The 22429-nt window shown below is 36.1% G+C and overlaps 1 protein-coding gene across 1 annotated transcript in view; it reads left to right on the forward strand.

The window, feature by feature from the left end:
• The window catches only part of Utrn (utrophin), a 515860-nt gene that overhangs the window by 191690 nt on the left and 301741 nt on the right, over nt 1-22429 (forward strand). The window contains exons 30-39 of the mRNA XM_048800520.1: nt 960-1121; nt 1576-1704; nt 2413-2586; nt 4349-4504; nt 8491-8661; nt 13950-14129; nt 16158-16286; nt 16614-16784; nt 19733-19894; nt 20297-20434. Coding sequence (XP_048656477.1) covers nt 960-1121; nt 1576-1704; nt 2413-2586; nt 4349-4504; nt 8491-8661; nt 13950-14129; nt 16158-16286; nt 16614-16784; nt 19733-19894; nt 20297-20434 — 1572 coding nt within the window. The remainder of the gene's footprint in view (nt 1-959; nt 1122-1575; nt 1705-2412; nt 2587-4348; nt 4505-8490; nt 8662-13949; nt 14130-16157; nt 16287-16613; nt 16785-19732; nt 19895-20296; nt 20435-22429) is intronic.

A 22429-nucleotide genomic window follows, 5' to 3' on the forward strand; every position in this document is an offset into this window, starting at 1 on the left:
AATGGAAGGAGACCCTCAGGGTTATACAGTGGAGGGGGTAGAGAGAGAGGAGGGGAGGGGAGGTGAGAGGTGGGGAGGGGGGATGGTGGAGGATGGGAAAGGCAGCGGAGCACAACAGACACTAGTATGGCAATATGTAAATCAATGGATGTGTAACTGATGTGATTCTGCAATCTGTGTATGGGGTGCAGGTGGGAGTTCATAACCCACTTGAATCAAAGTGTGGAATATGATATGTCAAGAAATTTGTAATGTTTTGAACAACCCACAATAAAAAATTAAAAAAAAAAAAGAATCACATGATAGCATAAAAATTAGGGCCATCAGAATTTGACATAAGCTGTTGAAAGCCCTAATCTCTTGGTTCATATCTAAGTTAAATCTGAGTGTTTGTATTCACATCAATAATTAAAGAAAGGACACTGGTCTTTTCAGAAATGCTGGGTGAGTATTAGATGTTTTCATACATGTACTAAATAAACTGTTTTTATTTAGCCCATGAATAGCATCAAACTTAACCCCAAAGGGCAGCAAATAGTGGTTAGACACATGTGCATCTTTGGAATTTGTTTTAGATTTTGGAAAACAGAGATTCAGATGTTTGCTCTGTTGATTCACATTCATGTTATATTTTATATTTTTCGTGATAAACATTGGTGATTACTAAGAATACTCTAAATTTATAATAAATAACATTTATTTTATTGTGTTCTATAGGAAATCTTTCCATTTTTGTATTTTGTTAGTTTATGCGGAGAAAAGTAGAAATTAAGAATTTCTACTTCTGGGATAAGGTATGTAAGATACTAGATGGATATTTTCACTCTTATCATTGATAGTTATTATTTATTTATAAGAAAGGCTAAAGTCTTGAACCAGTGCTTTTATAGTCTTTGAGGCTGGAGTGTATACTCAGCAATTTATATTTGTGCTAATGATTAAATTTCTCCTCTGTGAAGGCGGAGACCAAGCAGATTTCTTTGGAAAAGCAACTCCAGGTCCTGCGGGAAACTGACCACATGCTTCAAGTGTTGCAGGAGAGTTTGGGGGAGCTGGATAAACAGCTCACCACATATTTGACTGACAGGATAGACGCCTTCCAAGTTCCTCAGGAAGCTCAGGTATTGCCGTGGGCTTGAGGGCTTTAGAGTTGTAAAGAAGAGTTAAAGGAGCCTCCTCCTCAGCCGCCAGTGAACTCCTGCAGCTAGAGTTGATGAGAAAGTGTCACTGTACTCTTCAGTTGGCTCCTGGATTTTGGTGTTCTCTTGCTCCCTGTGAGACTGGCAAATGACCAACATATTTAAACTATGGTTTTCAATCTCTATGAGGTTGGGGCAATGTCTTCTTTATAAATAAGTTGTGAACATTGGAATTGACAGAGGCAAAGACTTTGGCATGTGCGTAACATGCTGCAGTTGTGGTCCACATTATTTTTAGATATATTATAAATTTATTATTACTTTTAAAATATGGTATTATATATTGCACAACTCTATGGGATTTTTGAATTGTTTCTTTTTATACTTAAAACAAACAAACACACCCTGTTCTCTCCTCTTTCTAATCTCTTGGTAGAAAATTCAAGCAGAGATCTCAGCCCATGAGCTCACTCTAGAAGAGTTGAGAAAGAATCAGCGTTCCCAGCCCCCGACCTCTCTAGAAGGCAGGTCTGCTAGAGGAGGAAATCAGATGGACATGCTACAGGTAAATAGGGCAAGGCGCTTCCTTTTCTTTTTCAGTATGACACCGTAAAAAGAAAAAGAGAAAAAGTTGATTCCTAGGTACCTTTGGTATTCTTTATGATGTAAGACTGTGCAGTGGAAGTGATATATTGAATCCCATTGCATCCCAGGAGCAAATTGGTACATGGGTAGAAAAATACTGAATCTGATTTTTACAGTTGAGAAGAGAGCAAGTGAGCTAGCTTTAGAAGTTAGCTTTATAGACTGTTGTTTCAGTACAAGCCCCTGTCAGTACTGGCGTGGCTGATGCACTGGGCAGGCTGAGGGCTTATGGGATGCAGTATCACTTACGTTTCTTAATCGTCCACGTGAGATGGATTTTCACTCTGAACTTGGGTTGAAGGGCATTTGAGTTCTAGGTTCCTGAATGATGTTTTTTTAAACAGGTGAGAAAATTAATGAAATTTTAGTTCTAGTGAGACCAGCATTATCCACATTTATTATTTCTGAGATGAAGACACAGATTTATGACACTGTGCAGGTTACACAATCATGTGATTCCTTTAAGATTTCCTTTAAGATATCTTCTTCTTTTTGCCATCATACTGAATGTTTTTATTTGTGTTTTATTTTATAGCTTTTTAGCAGTATGTCATATACTGATATCTTTTTGGAGAGAGAGATTGTCACTCTGATACGAATTGCTTATCTCTTTCGTTTCTGCAAACAGAGGAAACTTCGAGAGGTGTCTACCAAATTCCAGCTTTTTCAGAAGCCTGCTAACTTTGAGCAGCGCATGCTGGACTGTAAGCGCGTGCTGGATGGTGTGAAAGCTGAGCTTCATGTTCTGGATGTGAAGGATGTAGACCCCGAGGTCATCCAGACCCACCTGGACAAGTGCATGGTGAGCTGTTGGGGAGTCACATGCCTGGTGGGCTTTCAGGGAGCTGATATGACTCAGGATAGTACTTCTGCACATGGTCGTTAGTACAGAGTTTGCTAAACACAGGGAGGGAATCATGGAAAACACATTAAAAAATATGAAATGTGGTCTTTCCTTCCAAGGGAATTTTAAGAGGTAAGAGACCTAAGAGAGAGTAAAATCAGTGATCACAGTGACATGAGATACGGTCACTAGATTAAACTAGCATGTATTACAAATTTATTCTAGCTTTTAAAATATCGTATTACATATTATACAATTAGAAACATATATGAAGTTAGGAAAGGTGTCAGAAGAATGTGACTGGTAAGCTAAAATTTCAAGGATAATTTTGAGTTAACTAGAAGTACCATACATAGAATGGATGTCAGGAATATTAACACATTAAAAAAAAATCCCTTCCAAGGAAAGTGCAGTGTTAACTACTAAGTTTTATAAAGCCAAAGCCTAAAATACGGAAGAAAAATTTATTCTTAGAATGGATGTCAGGAACATTATGATATGAAAAAAATTCATTTGCTAGGAAAATAAAAGTTTCAATCAGAATTTAAACCTAAGATTGAAAAGAAGAAATGATATATAAGGCCTTATTACTATTTCAGTCTTGAACTTTAAAACTCAATAGAAATTTTAAAATAATGAGGTGAGGAGGGCGGGATCTTAGATTTAGTGTTCTTCTTGGGAATTATAAAAAGACAAGTTAACACTCATCAGATATGAGAAACCAGGGAAGAATCTTGGTGCTTCTTCAAATTGCAGTGTCTAAATGTCTGCTTCATTTAATTGAGTGGAAGAGTACACAAATAGGAAAAAAAAATCAATCTACATGTGCATATATGTAAGCATTTATTTACTTAATAGGATAGAGTGGCAAACAAAACAAGCACAGTCCTTGATGTCATGTAAGTGGGTTCACTGTTCTGTTAGGTGACAGTGTCCTATGAGATGTTTCAGGTTAGGAGGACGATGTATGGAGTCCAGTGAAGCTGCCCAGACAGAGCTTTGGGGTTCGAGGTGACTGCAGTGAGAATTGCTCTGAATTCGACCTATGCTCCGATTGCATGTAGTCATATTCATCTTGATAGGTGAAGACTTATATATCTTCAATACCTAAGTAGCACCTGCTCATTGTGGTAGACTTACTACTTCAGAGAATAGAAACACATAAATGTTATTAATTCCAAATTCAATCAGCCAGAAATAGCTAGTAATGGCTTTTTCTGGTCTTAGCATTTAGGGCTTTTTTAAAATGAAATTTTTGGGGGAGACTCAGGATATAGCTCAGTGGTAGAGTCCATATGTGAAACCCTGAGTTTATTCTCTGGTCCTGGATTCAAACACAGGGCCTCATGCATGCTAAGCACATGTACTACCAGTGAGCTAACCCCCAGCCCTCAAATGTAACTTTATACATGATAGACATTTAAGCTAGAAAAAAATATCCATATTGTATTATTAAGTACTTTCATCAACATTTAAAACACGTCTGAATTTCTTTCAAGCCAGCATAATCTCTATTAGTTTACTTTCTTATCTGATTTGAAAAAGTTATTACAACTTTGATTTAATTTGACTCCACCTTTGAACCCCATTTGAGAAAGCAAATGCCCTTTGACCTCCATCATTAGTTCTTAGCTGTCAATCTGTGTAAGCTGCATTCTGAAATGATCCCAGTTGGCGAATTTTTATTACAATGTGAAACTTGTTATTCTTGTTTTTTAAGAAACTCTATAAAACTTTGAGTGAAGTTAAACTTGAAGTGGAGACTGTAATCAAAACAGGGAGGCACATTGTCCAGAAGCAACAAACGGACAACCCTAAAGGGATGGATGAGCAACTGACCTCTTTGAAGGTCTTGTACAATGACCTGGGTGCTCAGGTAAGGAGAGCAATGCTACAGCTTACTTTCTCTCTCTCATATGATTTTATTCATTATTTTATTTTTTCATGATGGGAATTGAACCTTGGGACCTTGTGCATGCTAATCACATGCTTGATCATTGACTCACACCCCCACTCTTCTCATATATTTTAAAATTTCACATTCTTGCAAAATGCATGTTTGAAATTTATGGCATTTATACATGTTCCAGGAATTTTTGCTGTATTTCTTTAAATGTTTCTGTTAATATTGTGATGATTAATAGCGAATTGGAAATTTATTTTTAATGTTTCATCCAGATTAATATTTATACTTTCAATGTCTACTGACATTCGTATATTATTCTAAGGAAATTCCACCAAGAGTAGTCACTGTGTAAACTCGAGTTTTTGGTCTTGGTATTTCTAAATTGAATAGTCTATTGAGAAATGTTAAAACATCAGGTAGTAAATATTAAGTGACAGGAAGTTCATATTAACCTACCAGGATTTAAAATTCTGCCAAGAAACATCCATAGTTTGGGCATTTTAGTGACTCCATGTGGAAGTTGTTGGGCCATTTAGTGTGATGGACTGAGTGAATACTGTAGGCTTATTGTCCTTTCTCATTGAGAATCTCTGCCCTGAGACAGGAGAGCAAAGGAACATGTGGAAGTGAAACCTTGGCAATGTTGAAAAACCGTTGGGCTAAGTTTTGGATCCTTCTTCCATTAGTAAATATTAACAATTTCTGCTTTAAGTAAGATTGAAGTTTCTGCATAAGCCCAGAGAAAAATAGCTCAAATTTTGTTATCAACTTAAAACCAAGAAGAATGAAAAGTCTATACTTTTTTTTTAGGTGATTTTGACCTCACTTCTGCAAGAATCAGGTTATTGGTGTGATATATATTGTGCATCTGGAACCCATGTCTTAGAGTTTCTCATTGGCTGGTCATTATAAGGATGAGAATGGATTTGCTGGTTTCTATACTAATTCTCTAATTAGTTTTTAGCATTAATTAGGTGTTGGCATTTACTAATTTTCTTATTCAAAATAATTTAGACTTCACTGTGTATATAGGTAGTAGGGATATAGTGGTAAGCAAAAACATAATATATATATATTTCGTCTGGGGAGTTGAAGGTAGTGAAAGAGGAAACTGTCAATCAAGCAGTTACGTGGAGTAGTTACAGAATGTCAGTCTGCAGTGTTCTGAAGGGATGTGTGTGACATGGATAAAGATTTGGTCCAGTCTTTGGTTAGGAAAGCTTCCTGAGGGTGTTGTTTAGTAGCCTTTGTGTTGCTGTGACCCAAAGACCTGAGAACAACTTCTAGAAAGAAAAGATTATTCTGACTCACGGTTTCAGAGGTTCAGTTCATGGTTGCCCAACTTTATAGCTCTGGGCCCGAGGTGAGGCAGACCACCATGGTGGAGAGATGTGGTGGAAGGAAGTGGCTCAGGACATGGCAACTAAGAGGGAGAGGGAGAGGGAGAGGGAGAGGGAGAAAACAATTTGCTCTTCAAGGACAATATAAACCTCAAAGGCGCCCCCCACCCCCAGTGACTTAATATTCTCTAGCCACATTGTACCTGCCTATAGTTACTGCCAAATTAATCCATATCAGTGAATTAACCCTTTTATAATCCCATCTTTTGATCTCTGAAAATTCTTCAAATATCTCACACCATGAGCTTTTGGGAGAGGACATCTTCTATCTAAACCATAACTGAAATGATGCATTAGCTAAGACCTGAAAGATGGGTAGGAGTATTATGGGTGAAACTAGAGGAGGGGCTCCCGAGGCTCATGGAATAGCATGTGTAAAGGCCCTGTGGCAGGAGGCAGTATGGCTAGAGAGAGAGAACGCCCGTGTGGAGAACATGGTGTCAGGGAGATAGGATGAGACCAGACCCTGCTGGTGTCACCAAATTTGTGTTAAAGGTTTTAATCTCTGTTTTAAGATTAACAAGCAGTAGTGCAGGGTTGTTAGGCAGTAGATGACTTGTCCAGACATGTATTTTTTTAAAAAGTCATTCTTTGGAGACTGAATTGGAGAGAAGTAGGAAGAAGTGCATGGAGAGCCTGGAGAAAGTCCTTGTTATCGTCTTTCTCGTGAGACGTGATGGTAGAGTGGTGACGGTAGAAGCCAAATAGCCTGGCTTGAGATATGTGTGGTAAGTGAGGCACTGAAACTGGTACTGTAAGAAAATGGTTTTGAGGATTTGTATGGGAAAAGTAGAAGAGAGGAAGGTCCGTAGGGAAGGAGGGGGTCAACAAGGGGCTTTTTTTCTTTTTTCTTTTAAGTGTGAGCAATGAGTATGTTTAAGAGCTGATGTAAACCAGTCCACTGAGAAGAAGTCATTGCATATCCATGAGGGGAGAAGGGATACATGGCTAGGTAAAAGATTTACAACTTGAAATGGCCTAATTCAATATGCAGAACATCTTAAAATGTATTGATTAGACTGAAAAAAGGTATAAATTGTTATACGTTGAACTGTAAATGATTTTCATCCTGGTATATGCAAATCTTTGGTGGCATTAAGTTTTATAATGGTTATAGAGCTGTCTGGGCATGCCAAAATCAGATAAGTATCCTTTGAATACATAATATCTTTTTAAAATAAGTCAAGTGTTTGTTTCGAAAGTCTGTATTGAGATGCTATGAGAGTCTTAAATTTTAATTGAACTCTGTGGGGGAAAACACTTTTTTAGAAGGAATTTAATAGCAATAAATCCTTGAGGTATGAAAATGTGAAATTGAAAATGGGGGGTGGGCGGTGGACAGAAGAACCAAATATACTCCCTTGTTATTTATTAACAAAATTTGGCTTTTATGTCATCCAAGAAATCTCATCTCATATATGACATATTCCTGTACTACCTAGATTTTATTATGTGTACATATGTACCATCAAAATAAGAAATCACTTTATGCATTATGCTGTTATGTCCTTTAAGGGGGTGTCTTCTCAGCTGTAGATTGTGAATTATTGTTCTTGGTTTGGGGATACCGTCATGGAATGTGACGGGTTTGACTCAGCTCAGTTCAGTGGCTGTGCTGACTCTGTCTTGGTCTTAATCTTCTTAAGCTTCAATTTTCCTTATCTGTAAAGTGGAGAGAATAGTGACTGTCCCAAAGCTGTGGTGGATTTTATTGCATGACACATATCGGATTCCTTAGCACAAACAGAAGCTGTATTAAGAAGTGGGTGAATGTTTTGCTTTCTATCAACAACAAGAAGAACAAGCTGAACATGGTGGTGCATGCCTGTAATCCCAGTGACTGGGGAGGCTGAGGCAGGAGGATCATGAATTCCAAGTCAGCATCAGCAACTTAGTGAGGCCCTAGGCCACTTAGTGAGACCCTGTCTCTAAATAAAAATTTAAAAAGGCTGGGGATGTGGCATCCATTGGTTTAATCCCTGGTACAAAAACCAAACCAAAACAAAACAAAACAAGAAGAACAAAATAATAATAATAAGGTTCATGTTGCATAGTATTGTAAATCATATTGTTAATTGTAAAACATACCATTGTGAAAATAGTGCTTATTTCTCTCTCAAATTTTCATAATATAGTTTATATGCACTTTTTAAATGGAGTTTTTTCATTGAGCGGATTCTGCCATCTTTTGTTCAAAATTATAATACATGCTTGATTTTTGATTCTTTTGTTCCAAGGACTGGGCCCAGTCCTTCCCGTATGTATTTTTCTCATTTCATCCTCATAACAAACTTTTAAGGGCTGGGCCTCTACCAGGGTCAGGAGCTAAGATCACAACCCCAGGCTGTCTGACCTTCAGCCACTTCAGTAGATTGATTGTCTTCTTGCAGAAATGCAAGATTGGACGATTCTGACATGTTAGAGGTAAAGGTGATGGGTGTCTTGGGGGTTAAATATGAATCAGTTTTGATCTTTTTATCGATATTTGGATTTGTTCCTGTTCATGTTCAATCTTGCCTCAGACTCAATCTCTCACACTTTGTCTCTGCTGTTCAGGTGACAGAGGGAAAGCAGGACCTGGAAAGAGCATCTCAGCTGGCCCGGAAAATGAAGAAAGAGGCCACCTCCCTCTCAGAATGGCTCTCTGCTATTGAAGCGGAGTTGGTACAGAAGTCCACTTCGGAAGGTGTGCTTGCTGACTTGGACACGGAAATCTCCTGGGCTAAAGTAAGTTGCAGCTCTGACGGACCATTGATATCTCACCAGTGTGACCTTTGGCACTTGTAGGGGATAATCTTGGTGGGTACTATTTTCCTCCATTTCATATTAAATATAGCCTTTTCTTTTTTTTTTCATTATTTTTTTTCCATTTCTCTGTCCCAAGAAGAACATTTTAAAAACCACTATTTTAAGAAGATATTTTTATCTTATTCCCAAAGCAGTGAACTCATATGGATCATGAAGGCCTTTGTAGGTATTATGTTTATGTGATACTTGAAACCACCTTCAAAATCAGCTTAATTGTTTCAATATTTAGTCTTTACAAAGTATCGTGCTGATTTTAATTTTTTAATAATTTTTAACCAATAACTAGTCTTTTGATAATAAACGAATTAATGTCAAGAATAGTGAGATTTTTTTTTTTTTTAACAAAACCAACAAAAGACTTTTCTTTGGCCCTATAGTGATTTTGCAGTCGCAGAGACTAGAGAGTTGATCTGCCAGTTTTCAGAGGTGCATGAAGAGTCAATTGGATCACAGAGCAGTTCTTTTACCAAGGGACTCTGTTCCCTGTCAACTTATTTACAGACAGAAGCAGATATACTAGAAAGAGTGCTGAAAAAATATAATGGATACAGAAACAGGTGTTGCTACAGAGCCTGGAGTATCCCTGTTGATAGTGTCTGTAGGTGTTCACTGTGGGCATTCCCCAAAGGTGGCTGGAGGTAGCTGGGTGACACACAGCTGCTGTTTACCTTAAATGCTCAGTGGAGATGACACTTGAGAGAAAATGAAGTAGTAGGCTCTGAGAAGAGTATTCACAATGTGGAAAATAGCTTACAGAAAGTGTGGTTATGCCATAAGTTTTGTAAGTGAAAGGGGTAGAGAAAGGGACGTATGAGGGAATGAGGGATGTTGCAAGGCATCGGTGTTGCGTGGGTGAATGCAAAGCAAAGGCTTTTATTAAATTCAAGTTGTTCAAGGAAATGTCTTCTTTGTACAGTCTACCGTAAAAACCATTATTTTCACTGAGCACAGTGGTGCAAGCTTGTAATCCCAGCAGCTCAGGAGGCTGAGATAGGAGGATCACAAGTTCAAAGCTAGCCTCAGCAATATAGGGAGGCCCTAAGCAACTTAGTGAGACCCTGTCTCAAAAAAAAAAAAAAGGGCTGAGGATGTGGCTCAGCTGTTAGGTGCCCCTGGGTTCAATCCCTGGTACCAAACCAAATTAAACCAAAAGAAAACAAAAAACATTATTTTCTTATCAGCAACATAATTTTTGTACAGCAGTTCCTGCTATCTGTATATTTCATGATCCCCAGTGAATGCCCCAAACTGCAGATAATACCGTGGTCTGTGTTATTGTGCTTTTTCCTATATTCATACATACGAATTCAATGCCTTTCCATCTTAACTGACCTCTCACTGTGTACTGGAGCTATAACTTGTGCAGTTTGAGGTGAGACAGCAAAACAAGCATAATTTTCTTTTCCTTTTCACAATTTCATAGAGAAAATTCATCCTTAACATGGGCCCTACCACTTGATGCACACAATGCTTTTCTTTCTTTGTGAAGTTGACAGTTGGTACCATTTCCCTTTAGGCCCTCATGTTACAGTGTCCCTTGGCTTTCTGCATTGTTGGGATCACAACTAGCACTTGAGCCCATTAGGAAGTAAAATAAAAATTCCTGGAACACAAGCCCTGAGACTTAGCAACTGTGCATCTAATCAAGGAGAGGGCTGCTAAGTGACTTCTAGATGAGGAGGGTGTACATTGTGACCCCACTGGACATCTCAGGCAGGAAGGAGCAGGATAACAGGAAATTTCTACATGCTACTCAGAACAGCATACCATTTATATCTCCTAAATTGTCTATTTATTGAATTCTCCATTTAATATTTTCTGACTGTAGTTGCCTGTAGCTAATTATAATTGTGAAAAATGGAGCACTATAAGCTAATTGAATGAAATTTGCACAGTGTGATATGGAAAAAAAAAAAAACAGAAGCCAAATCACCTATACTCAAAACACTACCCTCCTGTGTGTGTGTGTGTGCATGCGTGCGCGCGTGTGTGTTTCCAGGTACATATTGACATGCACAGGCATAGTTATATTGTTTAAAAAGCAACTATATCATATCTAGTGTTTCATGACTTTCTTTTAAAAATTCATATCTTCAACATTTCTGTCACCTGTAACTGTTGTATTACATGTTAGAGATATGCATAGTATCTCATTAACTTAATTTTTGTCCTACTGAAATCAGTACTATTTTTCACTATTGTAAGTAACACTATGATGAATATTCTCATGGCTAAATCATAGCTAACATTCATATGTGGATAAATATTTTGCCCTAAAATTATTGGTTCAAAGGACATATCTATCCTAAAGCCTTAAACACATTAAGAAATTGCCCTTTGGAAATGTTATATGTCCCACCTATGAATGAGAATTTGTATTTGCTTGCTTTAATTACAACTTTGATCACAGTAGGCAAACATCTTTTTTTGTTGTTATTGAGTTAGAATATTTTCTATAAGTTTATAGGCCACCTGTAACTCTCTTTAAAAATGTCCCTTTTCCTGTAACTGTGGCCATTTTTCTATCCCCAGATTACTATTTTAATTTAAGCTCTTTGTTAAGATCACTCATTCTTAGTGTGTTGAATATGACTACAAAAAACTATAGCTGCCCATGGAGTTTCCTTTAAAGTTTTTAAGACAAAAATGGTTATGTGTACTTTTAAACACATGGAATCCATCTTTTCATCATTATTTCTGCCTTTAGTATTTAGAAAGGCCAACTTTACTCCAAGGTCATGTGATTTACATTATATTTACTATGTTTATATACTATATTTATAGTTTCTTCAAGCCCTTTTATACTATCATCTTTTTACCTTTAATGCTTTGATTCTTCTGAAGTTTATTTGTTGTACATGATGAGATAAGGCTCTAGAGTGCTCTTATAGGTAACCAGTGATCTTGGCACTGTTTGTTGAGTGATTTTTCTCTACTGATATGACATGCCAAAGTCGTTCTTCTTATTTACCTGTTGTGCTTCCTTGTTTTCTGCTGCACTGATCTGATGATCCTGTAAAATGTTTCAGTTCCTTATCTATGTAGTTTTACTTTTATTTATTTATTTGTTTTGTACCAGAGTTTAACCATCAGGCCACATCCCCAGCCCTTTTTTATTTTTTTTTTTAATTTTGAGAAAGGGTCTTGCTATGTTGCTTAGGCCTCACTAAGCTGCTGAGACTGGCTTTGAACTCACGATCCTCCATCTCAGCTTCCTGAGTGGCTGGGATTACAGGTGTGCACCACTATGCCTGGTTCTTGTCTATGCAATTTTATGCTATATTTTAATTATAATTAAGGATTTCCCAGTATTTTTGCTTCTTTTTTGGTATATAGTCAGTCTTATATGAAGAATTATTATTAGTCTCAAATTATTAAAAGAAGCACTGTTTTAAACATTGATTGGAATTGCATTGAATTAATGGATTTGTTGGAGAAGAATTGATATCTTGTTGAGTCTTTTTATTAATATGGTATGTCTCATCCCCTGTGCTCTGCCAGCTTCCTTCACATTCCTACATACTGGTTTGATTGTTTTTATTCTAAACATTATATAGACATGCAAAGAGGTTTGCTCCTATATATTTATTCTATTGCTATATGAATGCATGCATGTTTTTTCTCTTTTTTTCTAATTGCTGATAGTTAATACACAGATGATGTTGAATTTTATATATTTAATAGTTAATCTTTTTATACACATATAAATTTATTTCTAGTTGATTCTTGCCATTTTTTTTCAGGTAAAGACTGTAAATACTGATGTTTGTTTCCTGGAATTATACTATTTTAAATTTCATTTGATCGTATAACAGATTTGAATCATGAAGATGAAGTATACAAATTATACAGCCCATTCTTTTCACTAGAATAAAACAAATTAAATATCAGCATGTACCATAATCACCCATCTTTTCAATACCATGTTTTCAGACTTAAGGAATGTGCATATTTCACAACATTTTAGTGTTATTGCACTTAAAGATTACGTAAAATTATTTTCAATGCAAAACTTACATGGCGTTTTCATCTCTGCACCTAATTAGTATTTTTATCCCAAAAATCATTATTTTCAATGTATTTTATTTGCTATAAAATCTTTAACATATATGTGTATATTTTTAAAATTTGATTAGTTGTAGTTAATTATTCCTTATAGCTCTTACAGACTATTTTAGTCCATTAGTACATAACCACTGAAGGAATTAGTAGAGAGTGTGTGCTATGGGTCTTCTTTTTACTCCTTATTGGTGAAAAATTTGTGAAAGAGATATTTCTTTTCTCTCATAAATGTACCAATGATTGACAGGGGCCAAGTGAGTGTTTAAACTTTTACTCACTTGTGGTTTGCAATTTGCATGCTTTCCAAAATGCGATCTTATGATGTTCAAATATAAACTTGAGCTCCTGGAAGAGATTGATTTAAATGTTGGTTTAAGACGGTGAAACAGATTTCAAAAGGTGCAGGGCAGTGACAGTAGTGAGGTAGCTATGTGTCCATGTTGTTTTTGATTGCGAGAACTCAGTCTTTTACCACACTTTTCCTTTCTGTGAATGTAGCTTTGCCTGCTCAAATTTCAGACTGTATCAGTCAGATTATCATAGTTTCCCGACTACCCTTTTCTGTTATGGCGGTTGTAAGATGAATCACAGACTTGTTAGTTCTTCAGTGATTTTCTTAGGATGAAACATTTTTGTAATGTTTATATGACATTATATATCAAGATACCTAGTTCCAGGATATAATCCTTGTGAGTAATAATAGTACACATGCAATAGATTCCCATGATGGTCTAGGAGATAAATTCATTGTAAATTTTTAGAATTCTGAGCTCTGGAATCTTTCTGCTTTGCCGACTTGCCGTTCCTAAAAATGAAATTGATTCTTTTTATTTAGACCTCTGATGGAGGGTGATTGGTATTTTTGTAATAATTAAAATTTATTCTTAAATTAACTAATTACACTTTTCACATCACAATTTCTTGCATTCTTTGATCTTTGCTTAAACATCGTAATATTTGTTAGGAACCTAAGAACTCTCACCTTGTTGCTAAATTGGGTCTGTAAACTTTGGACACATTGCAGATGATCTAGGAAGTCGTGGATTACTGTGCATAGGTAAAAGAAAAGTTAAAAATGTATAGGGTTCATAAATTTTTATAATATTCTGAAAGATCAAGTGGGTCTTGGTGCTTTTATCTTCTAGAATGTTCTGAAGGATCTGGAAAAGAGAAAAGCAGATTTAAATGCCATCACAGAGAGCAGTGCTACACTCCAGAACTTGGTCACAGGCAGCGGGCCTGTCCTGGAGGAGAAGCTGTGCGTCCTGAGCGCAGGGTGGAGCCGAGTTCGCACCTGGACAGAGGACTGGTGCAATACCTTGATGGTATGTTCCCAGACACATTGAATGCTCACCTCTTCCTTTCTGTTTTACTTAATTCTAAATGAATGCAGCTTTGATTGGAGTTTCAAATCCCATTTTCTGTGTGCCCCAGGAGTGTTTTGCTTGTGAATTAATTTCATCAGACTACACTTTATTTTGCCTTTGAAAAGATAATAACTAGAAAGAATTCACAGTGCATCAATGAAAGAATAAAATATCTGTGGCATGCATGGAAATATGTACTTTAACTTTTAAATGTACTTTGTTTCATTGTAATGATGTCATATAGTATTTAATTTTCTTTGCAATGTCCTAAAATAGTTAAGAGCATGGGTTCTAGCATCTCATGACCTATGTAAAATTTTTGACTGCTAGTCAGGTGGAGGTTACTTAAACACTCTCTATGCTTTGATTTTTCTCATCTAAAAAATGGATATTATTATACTTTCTCCTTCATACAATGCTTGTGATGATTAAAAACTTAAAACATGTAGTGGTCTCATATAACTATATGTAAACAATTGATTTTAAACATTATTGTTGTGATTATGATAATTATTACAAGTTGTAATAATTATGCTGATAATTATGTCATGGGAATTTGACTATTTAGTTTTCATAGTGTTTTTTCTGTTTCCTTCTTTGACTAACAAGGATATATGGTACCTCCATCCTCCCCTCTGAAAAAAATACTTGCCACTTACAATTTATTCTTTTTCCCTGACATAGCTATTAGGACTTTTACCCAGTTCATATAATTAACTGGGTAATGGATACAGACAGAAAAAAACATAAATTATAATGTGTTTGAGCATTTATTCCAATCCATTAGGATGTGTAGAGCAGGGAAGGTCATGGGCTTTGATCAAGTTCTATCACAGATGCATATTCCAGCCCATGACTTATTATCTGTATAACCCCAGGTAAATTGTGCAATGTCACTAAGCTTCAATGTTCACGTCTGTGTAGGGATGGGAATAAAAGTACACATCTAACAGAGTAGTTCATTGATCATTATAATAAAGGACTGAGGTTCTTGCTCATAGAAAATGCTCTTAAATATTTTATATATTCATTTTTGTTGTTACTAGATTATTCCACATCCTTACAGACTTTGCTTCTATATTCTTCAGTTTGTACCTTCCTAATTCTCCTTCCAGGCAACATCTTAGAAAGATGTTAGAACAGTCGATGTAGCTGTGTTACAGGGATCCGTGCATCTGGTTCTTCTCTGTTCTTTTTTAGAAGGCAGCACACTGTCAGCCTTTTGCCCATAGCATTTATTAGTCCACATTTTCTATTTCAATGATTTTTCTGTGTCATAGATTAATATTTTTTTCCTTTCATTAAGTCTTCTAAGATTTTTCTAGTTTCCTTTTTCCTATAAAATATAATGAAGTTGTCAGTTTCATCATAAGGCCTGACCCCTGTTTGTGGTCAAGTTTAACTTCTTTCCTCAACAACTTCCCCAGTTTTAATCTGCTCAGCTGTTTGCTCCTGTTTTCCAGTTTGTTCTCTCAGTCACATTTTATGTCATACCCCAGCAAACAGGACGGCACTCTGAGCCAGGTGTAGTATTCAGTGCTGGCAATACTGAGAGAAAAGACACTGGCCCTGTCCTCTCTGCAGATGTAGTTTGTTGAGCCAGCAGAATGGAATAGGTTGAGTGTGATTGCATTTAATAGTAATAAATGAGTTTTTAAAATACATGATTGAGAGGGATAATGAGATCAGTTGCAATCTAGGAAAGAGAAATAAGAGACAAACTTGAAATTGAAAAAGAAACTTTCGTCTTTTATTCTTCAACTTTGTATTGTGTTGAGATCTAAGTCAAGTTTAAAAATGCTTAGCTATAGCTGTGCATTTTTAGTATTGAGATTTATTCAGTAAAGAGAGCTTTGCAGGGAGGTAGAAACCCTTCTTTAAATTCAACATACGCTTTGCTCTTTGAAGGTCTTTTAAATCTCTTCTAAGATTATCATCTTAAATATTTCATGTGATTGTGTCAGCGTTTTATTAATTCCTTTGTAGAACCATCAAAACCAGCTGGAAATATTTGATGGAAACGTTGCTCACATAAGTACCTGGCTTTATCAGGCTGAAGCTCTGTTGGATGAGATTGAAAAAAAACCAGCGAATAAACGGGAAGAAATCGTGAAGGTACAAGGCCTAGACAGATCAGCCACACTTGGCAGGGGGTAGAACATTTTGCCAATGTCTTTTCTCTTGTGGATGCTTTGAGCTACTTGTGTTCAAGTTATTCTCATGCAATTGATTTATTAACATTTAGTTGGTGGGAAAAGCTGAAATCACCAATGAGTTTTATATGAACAGCTCTTACTCTGGTTGATTGTGCTGATTCTTTTTAGGAATCCCAGACATTTACTTAAACCACCTCTAATTCTGAGTAAGCATCACACACAAGTTAGATTTTGACTTTTCCCATGGGATAATTTTGTGTTTTTTTTTTTTTCTTTTTACAATTAGCGTTTAATATCTGAGCTGGATGATGCCAACCTTCAGGTTGAAAATGTCCGTGATCAAGCCATTATTTTGATGAATGCACGTGGAATTGCAAGCAGGGAGCTTGTAGAACCAAAATTAGCTGAACTTAATAGAAACTATGAAAAGGTGTCTCAACATATCAAAAGTGCCAAAGTAAGTTATTAAATTTTTAGAGAAAACCATTTTTTTTTCTTATGGGAATGTGTCTAAATGATAGATGGCAATATGGCATATACATAATTTTTAAAAATTAAAATTACTTTAATTGCTTTTTTCTTTGGATGGAACATTTGTCCCTTTTATTCATGATTGTGCCTATAGAGAGAAAACAAGGAATTACCATTGAAGAAAACAACCTGTTTGAGAAAAGTTTTCAAATACTCAATTCGAAGTTAAAATTAACTTTGAAATAATGAGACTAATTCCCAAGGAAGGCATGAATATTAAACCCATAATTTCATAGTCATACTGTCATATAAACTGAACACAACTTGTTTTTTTGCGTATACATAGACAAATGCAAAAATTGCAACTAACTTCAGAGTTTAGATTTTACGGAGAGGTGTACTGCCTGCCTTAATAAATTTAAAGAAGGGGTTTATGAATTTTAAAAGAAGATAAGTAAGAGCTTTTCTCTGTAAAAAGGTGTTCATCTGTGCTCCAATGTGATGCTGTGCCTCTGTGTCTTTCCCATTCTCTCTTTCTATCCTTGTTTTACAAGGGAAGGAAAGGGAGCATTTGACTGCTGTGCTTTAAGGCCTGGCATGGAGTGGATGCTTCAGTAAGTGTTAAGTGGAAAAGATGTGCATATTTTGATGGTTTGGTGGGGGAAAGGCTGAGCTGAGGTCAGGGTTGTCTAAACCATGTGCCATTCTCAGGAATCACAGGAGTCTGTGTTTTTCAGGATCTTGGTTGTGCTCACAGGATGGCATTTTTTAAAATATTGATTAATTTTTTTCACTTGTTCTTTTTAGAAATAGATGACGGTAGAGTGTATTTTGACGTATTATACATGCATAGAGTATAACTTATTCTATTAGGATCCCATTCTCGGGGGCATACAAGATGTAGAGTTTCACTGTTGGTGTATTCACATATAAACATAGGAAAGTTATGTCTGATTCATCTTACTGTCTTTCCAATTTCCATCTCCCCTCCATTTCCTTTATTTCTCTTTGTCTAGTCCACAAACCTTCTATTCCTCCCTCCACCTTATTGTGTGTGAACATCCACAGATCAGAGAGAACATTCAACCTTTGGTTTTTGGGGATTGGTTTAATTCACTTAGCATGATAATCTCTAGTTCCATCTATTTACTCACAAAAGTCTAAAGTCATTCTTTTTATGGCTGACTAATATTCCATTGTGTATATATACCAGATTTTCTTTATCCATTCCTTTGTTAAAGGGCACCTAGGTTGGTTCCATAGGTTAGCTGTTGTGAATTGAGCTGCTATAAACATTGTAGCATGCTGATTTTAAGTCGCTTGGGTATATTCTGAGGAGTGGGATAATTGGGTCAAATGGTGGTTCCATTCCAAGTTTTCTGAGGAATCTCCATACTGCTTTCCAGATGATTGCACCAGTTTGCAGTCCCACCAGCAATGTATGAGTGTGCCTTTTCCCCCACATCCTCGCCAACATTTATTTATTCTTGATAATTGTCATTCTGAGTGGAGTGAGACGGGATATCAGTGTAGTTTTAATGTGCACTTCTCTAATTGCTAGAGATGTTTAACATTTTTTTCACATATTTGTTGGCCATTTGTATTTCTTTTTCTGTGATGTTCCTGTTCAGTTTCTTTTCAGGAGGGCATTTTTGTATTGTTAATCTTTAGAGAGTTGTGTATTGAGATTATCAATGAAGACAGATACACTTTTTTTGTGTGTGTGGGGGGGAAGGGATAAACATTATCTAACCTTGCTTTAATTTGAAATATCTGATAGAGTAAGCCAAATTATCTTTCATAGTTACGTATATGCTTAGATTATTCACAATTTAAAGAAAATAAACAAAAATCTTGCTTTGGCTTTTGTTTTTCTTATCTCCTTACCGTACAATCTAAATTTATTCTTTTCAATAGATTTATGGGAGATTTTCTTGGTATAAAAAACAATGAACAAGACAGGATAGAGTAACAGGAAATACAAAGAAAAATTTTACTATCATCCCTATGAATAACCTCTGCAAATCTTTTGCCATATATATCTGCTTTTATTCATAAGAGACACTTAAATATCAATTTTTCGATTGTTTTGCATATTCTCCTTTGACATGATTCTTAATGGTCACAGAGTATTTCATCAGGTGATCTGTTAAGATTTTCTAAGTTCATTTTCCACTTCCATTGAGCCTTTATGAATATTATATTTGTTAAGATAATTTTAGACTTATCTATTTGTTCTTCTCTTATTATGTCACTGAGGTCAATTCTTAGAGTTCCTTGTAATTGTAGCAAAATTGTGCATCTAACTGTTAAGTAGATTTTCCAAACAGCCCATTAGAAAGTTTAGACCAGTTAATACTTCCATAATGAGGTTATGAGAGTGTTAGTTTTCCTGCACTTAGCCAACACTAAGTGCCATTTTCCTGCATTTAGTTTTATTAAAAAATTGTTTGGTGATTACTGTTATAGAAATACAAATATTTTTATATAGGCTTAACCTGAAAATGTTGCATTGAGAAGTATTTTTTTTTTTTTAATAGTTGGGTATCACAGTCCAAGAGAAATGCTTCTGGGGCAATGTGACTGGGAGACATTCTGTGGGTGTCCTTCCACTGGGTGGCGGGTCCTATTTTTCCCTTCTGTGGCCATGGCAGGGATGGCTTTTGAATGTCGCTTTTGTCTACTATGCTCACATGTGCTCTCAGGATCCAGTACACAGCCATAGTCAATTACACACTACCTCACATCTCTGCTAGACTTTGGAGAAAACAGGTAATTCACAGAAGCCCATGTGGGTAAAATTGTTGCTATATGAATGAATGAAATTAAAGTCAGTTCCAATAAATGATCATTCCTTTCTTGACTCCCTGTTTTTCTTTGGTTATTCGGGGAAAGTTAAGAATTCATCTTCAGAGATCCCCTTTTCTTCTACAGCTGCTTATTGGTCAAGAGCCACTGTCGTACCAACATTTGGTTACCACTGAAGCATTTGAAGCTGGTGTGCCTTTCTCTGACTTGGAAAAATTAGAAAATGACATAGAAAGCATGTTAAAAGTTGTGGAAAAACACTCGGAATCCAGTGATGATAATGAAAAGGTTGGTTCAAGGGGATTTGCAAAACTGCAGTCTCATTTTTTCTTCTCTTTTAATTATATTTTTACATTGTTTTTGACCCACATAACCTGCCAATCATGACTGAAGAAATCCAGATTTTCTAAGTGTCAGTGTAAGATTTGTCAAGTGCTTTATGTAGTCATGCTTAATTCTACCCCGCCCACACACTTTCTGACTATGTAATCCTTAGCATAACTTGTGCTAAACTAGCTTTGGGATATTTTAATTTCAAATATGAAATATTTTAAGCGAAACATGAATTATTTTTATCATTCAGGTTATGATGACTTCTGCTATACTTCATATGTTAGTTCTCTCACTTGCTGACGATAGTAAATAACTACGCATTTTTCTTTTGAATCATTTTTTCCTTTAAACATTCAGATGGACGAGGAGAGAGCCCAGATTGAGGAAGTTCTACGAAGAGGAGAACAAATGCTCCATCAGCCTATGGAGGACAATAGGAAAGAAAAGATCCGTTTGCAGTTGTTACTTTTGCACACAAGATACAACAAAATTAAGGTCTGATGGGAGAATCCTCGTTGCATTTACAAAACTTATTCAGCTCCTGCCATTGAGTTGTTTGATTTCATATTCTTGGATGCTTTAAAAGAAACCTGATGGGATATTATCTCCTCCTTTAATACATTTTACTAGATAGACTGATATTTTTGGACGAGGCAGGAGTCAAAGAAGTAGAAGAATAAAACCTTATTAGTGGTCTTTTCTGATCATGTATGAAACGTAGAAAAAAAAAATCAGTCCTTTTCTGAAGTGACTTTCTCCTTCAGTTCTGCATTTGATATGTGGAGGTCTTGGGCACATCAAAAATTTTTTTAGTTCATAAATAACCAGATGAAACTGATGTACTGTGATTTATATTCAAGAACAGGATCCGCCTTTAGTTGACAGTGCTGCATCGTAACTGGGTCTGGTGATCCCAAAGGGTCTTCTCTATGGAAACTCCTTAGGAGTTGGTTTGCTTTGATGCTTTTGGACTCTAAATCGATTTCAGTGTAGATGTGGCTTGCTACTGGATGCAGCCATGTGATATGCCTCAAAGTGACTGCTATTTCCCCATACCCTCTTGTTTCCTGATTTATTTTCTACCTGAGTCAATGACCTTAAAAACTAGCCAGTCTCTCACGGCAGACTCCAGCATCACTCTCAGCTATTTCTTGATCCCACATACCATGTTCCTCCTCCACATTAAGCAGGGAACAACACCATGGAACTGAATGAAGCAGATATAAGTCTGAACTTGAAGTTAGCACTCACTCCTTATTCTAGGACCCTGGAAAAGTGCCTTAACATCTCTTAGTTCACTATACTTTTCCGTTATTCCCAGACCAATGGTTTTCTCCCCAGTTGTTACAATGCGTCCCCTTCAGGTTTTCTTGTGTTCAGTTTTTCTTACTCTGGTGCAATCCTTCTTATTTTCTTCAGAATTATTTCCCCCAGAGTTATAGCTGATTGTGCCATTCCTTTACCTAAGAAACTTCAGAAAGATTGCAAAATACAGAGGCTTTAAGTGCAAGTGTCATCAGTGTAACATCATCCCAAGGCTACGTCTTCTTTGGTTTTCTGTCACTCTCCATGTAGGGTGCTTTGCTGGTTTTTCTTTACATTTTCCTAAATGCACTATCCACCTTGGCACCTCTGAGTCTACTCCTACTTCCTGGAGTGGTTTTGTCTTTTTCTTTTACCCTAAAAATGCATTATCTTTTCAGATATAGCTCCATTTTTCACTTCTAACATGTATCAGATTTTATCAGAGTAATTTGTTTTATTGGAACTTTTTAAAGTATCTGTCTCCCCTTGTACTTCCTGGAGACTCCAGGCCATTTCTCATTCATCTTAATGTATCTATATGCTCATTTCTTTTTTCTTTTGGTACTGGGGATTGAACCCAGGGAATGTTCATCTCTTAATGCCTCTTGGGATCAATTCTTAGAATTCCTTGCTATTGCAGTGACATGGTACATATATTGGCTATTTACTAGATTTTCCAAACAACCCAATAGAAAATTTATGCCAGTTAATACTTCCATAATGAAGATGGGAGAGTGCTAATTTTCCCACACTTAGACAACACTAGAAATTATTTTCTTGTGTTTATTAAAATTGTCATATATTCACTTTCAATTATATAAATATGAATCTTTTTATGTAGACACTATCTGAAAGTGTTCCATTGAGGAGTATATTCTTCTTTAAACTTTAGATCTCAAATCAGCAATTATTACTGATCTAAAATAGGAGTAATCTTTTAAGCTTTCAATACATAAATTAATTTTTAAAAAGCTTTAAGCTATTTTAGGTGCATTTCATGTGGTTTCGTTAGCCTTATTTATTGTAACTAAAATGATTTACCTGTTTCATTAGAACAAATATGATATATATATTTTCAAATATGATATATAGTTTTCTAAATCAATATTGTTTTTAACTATGACCTTTAGAATCATTTGAGGAAGTTGAAAAACAAACAAAACAACAACAACAACAACAACAACC

Source organism: Marmota marmota, unplaced genomic scaffold (assembly GCF_001458135.2).
Source record: "Marmota marmota marmota unplaced genomic scaffold, marMar, whole genome shotgun sequence".
NCBI lineage: Eukaryota > Metazoa > Chordata > Mammalia > Rodentia > Sciuridae > Marmota > Marmota marmota.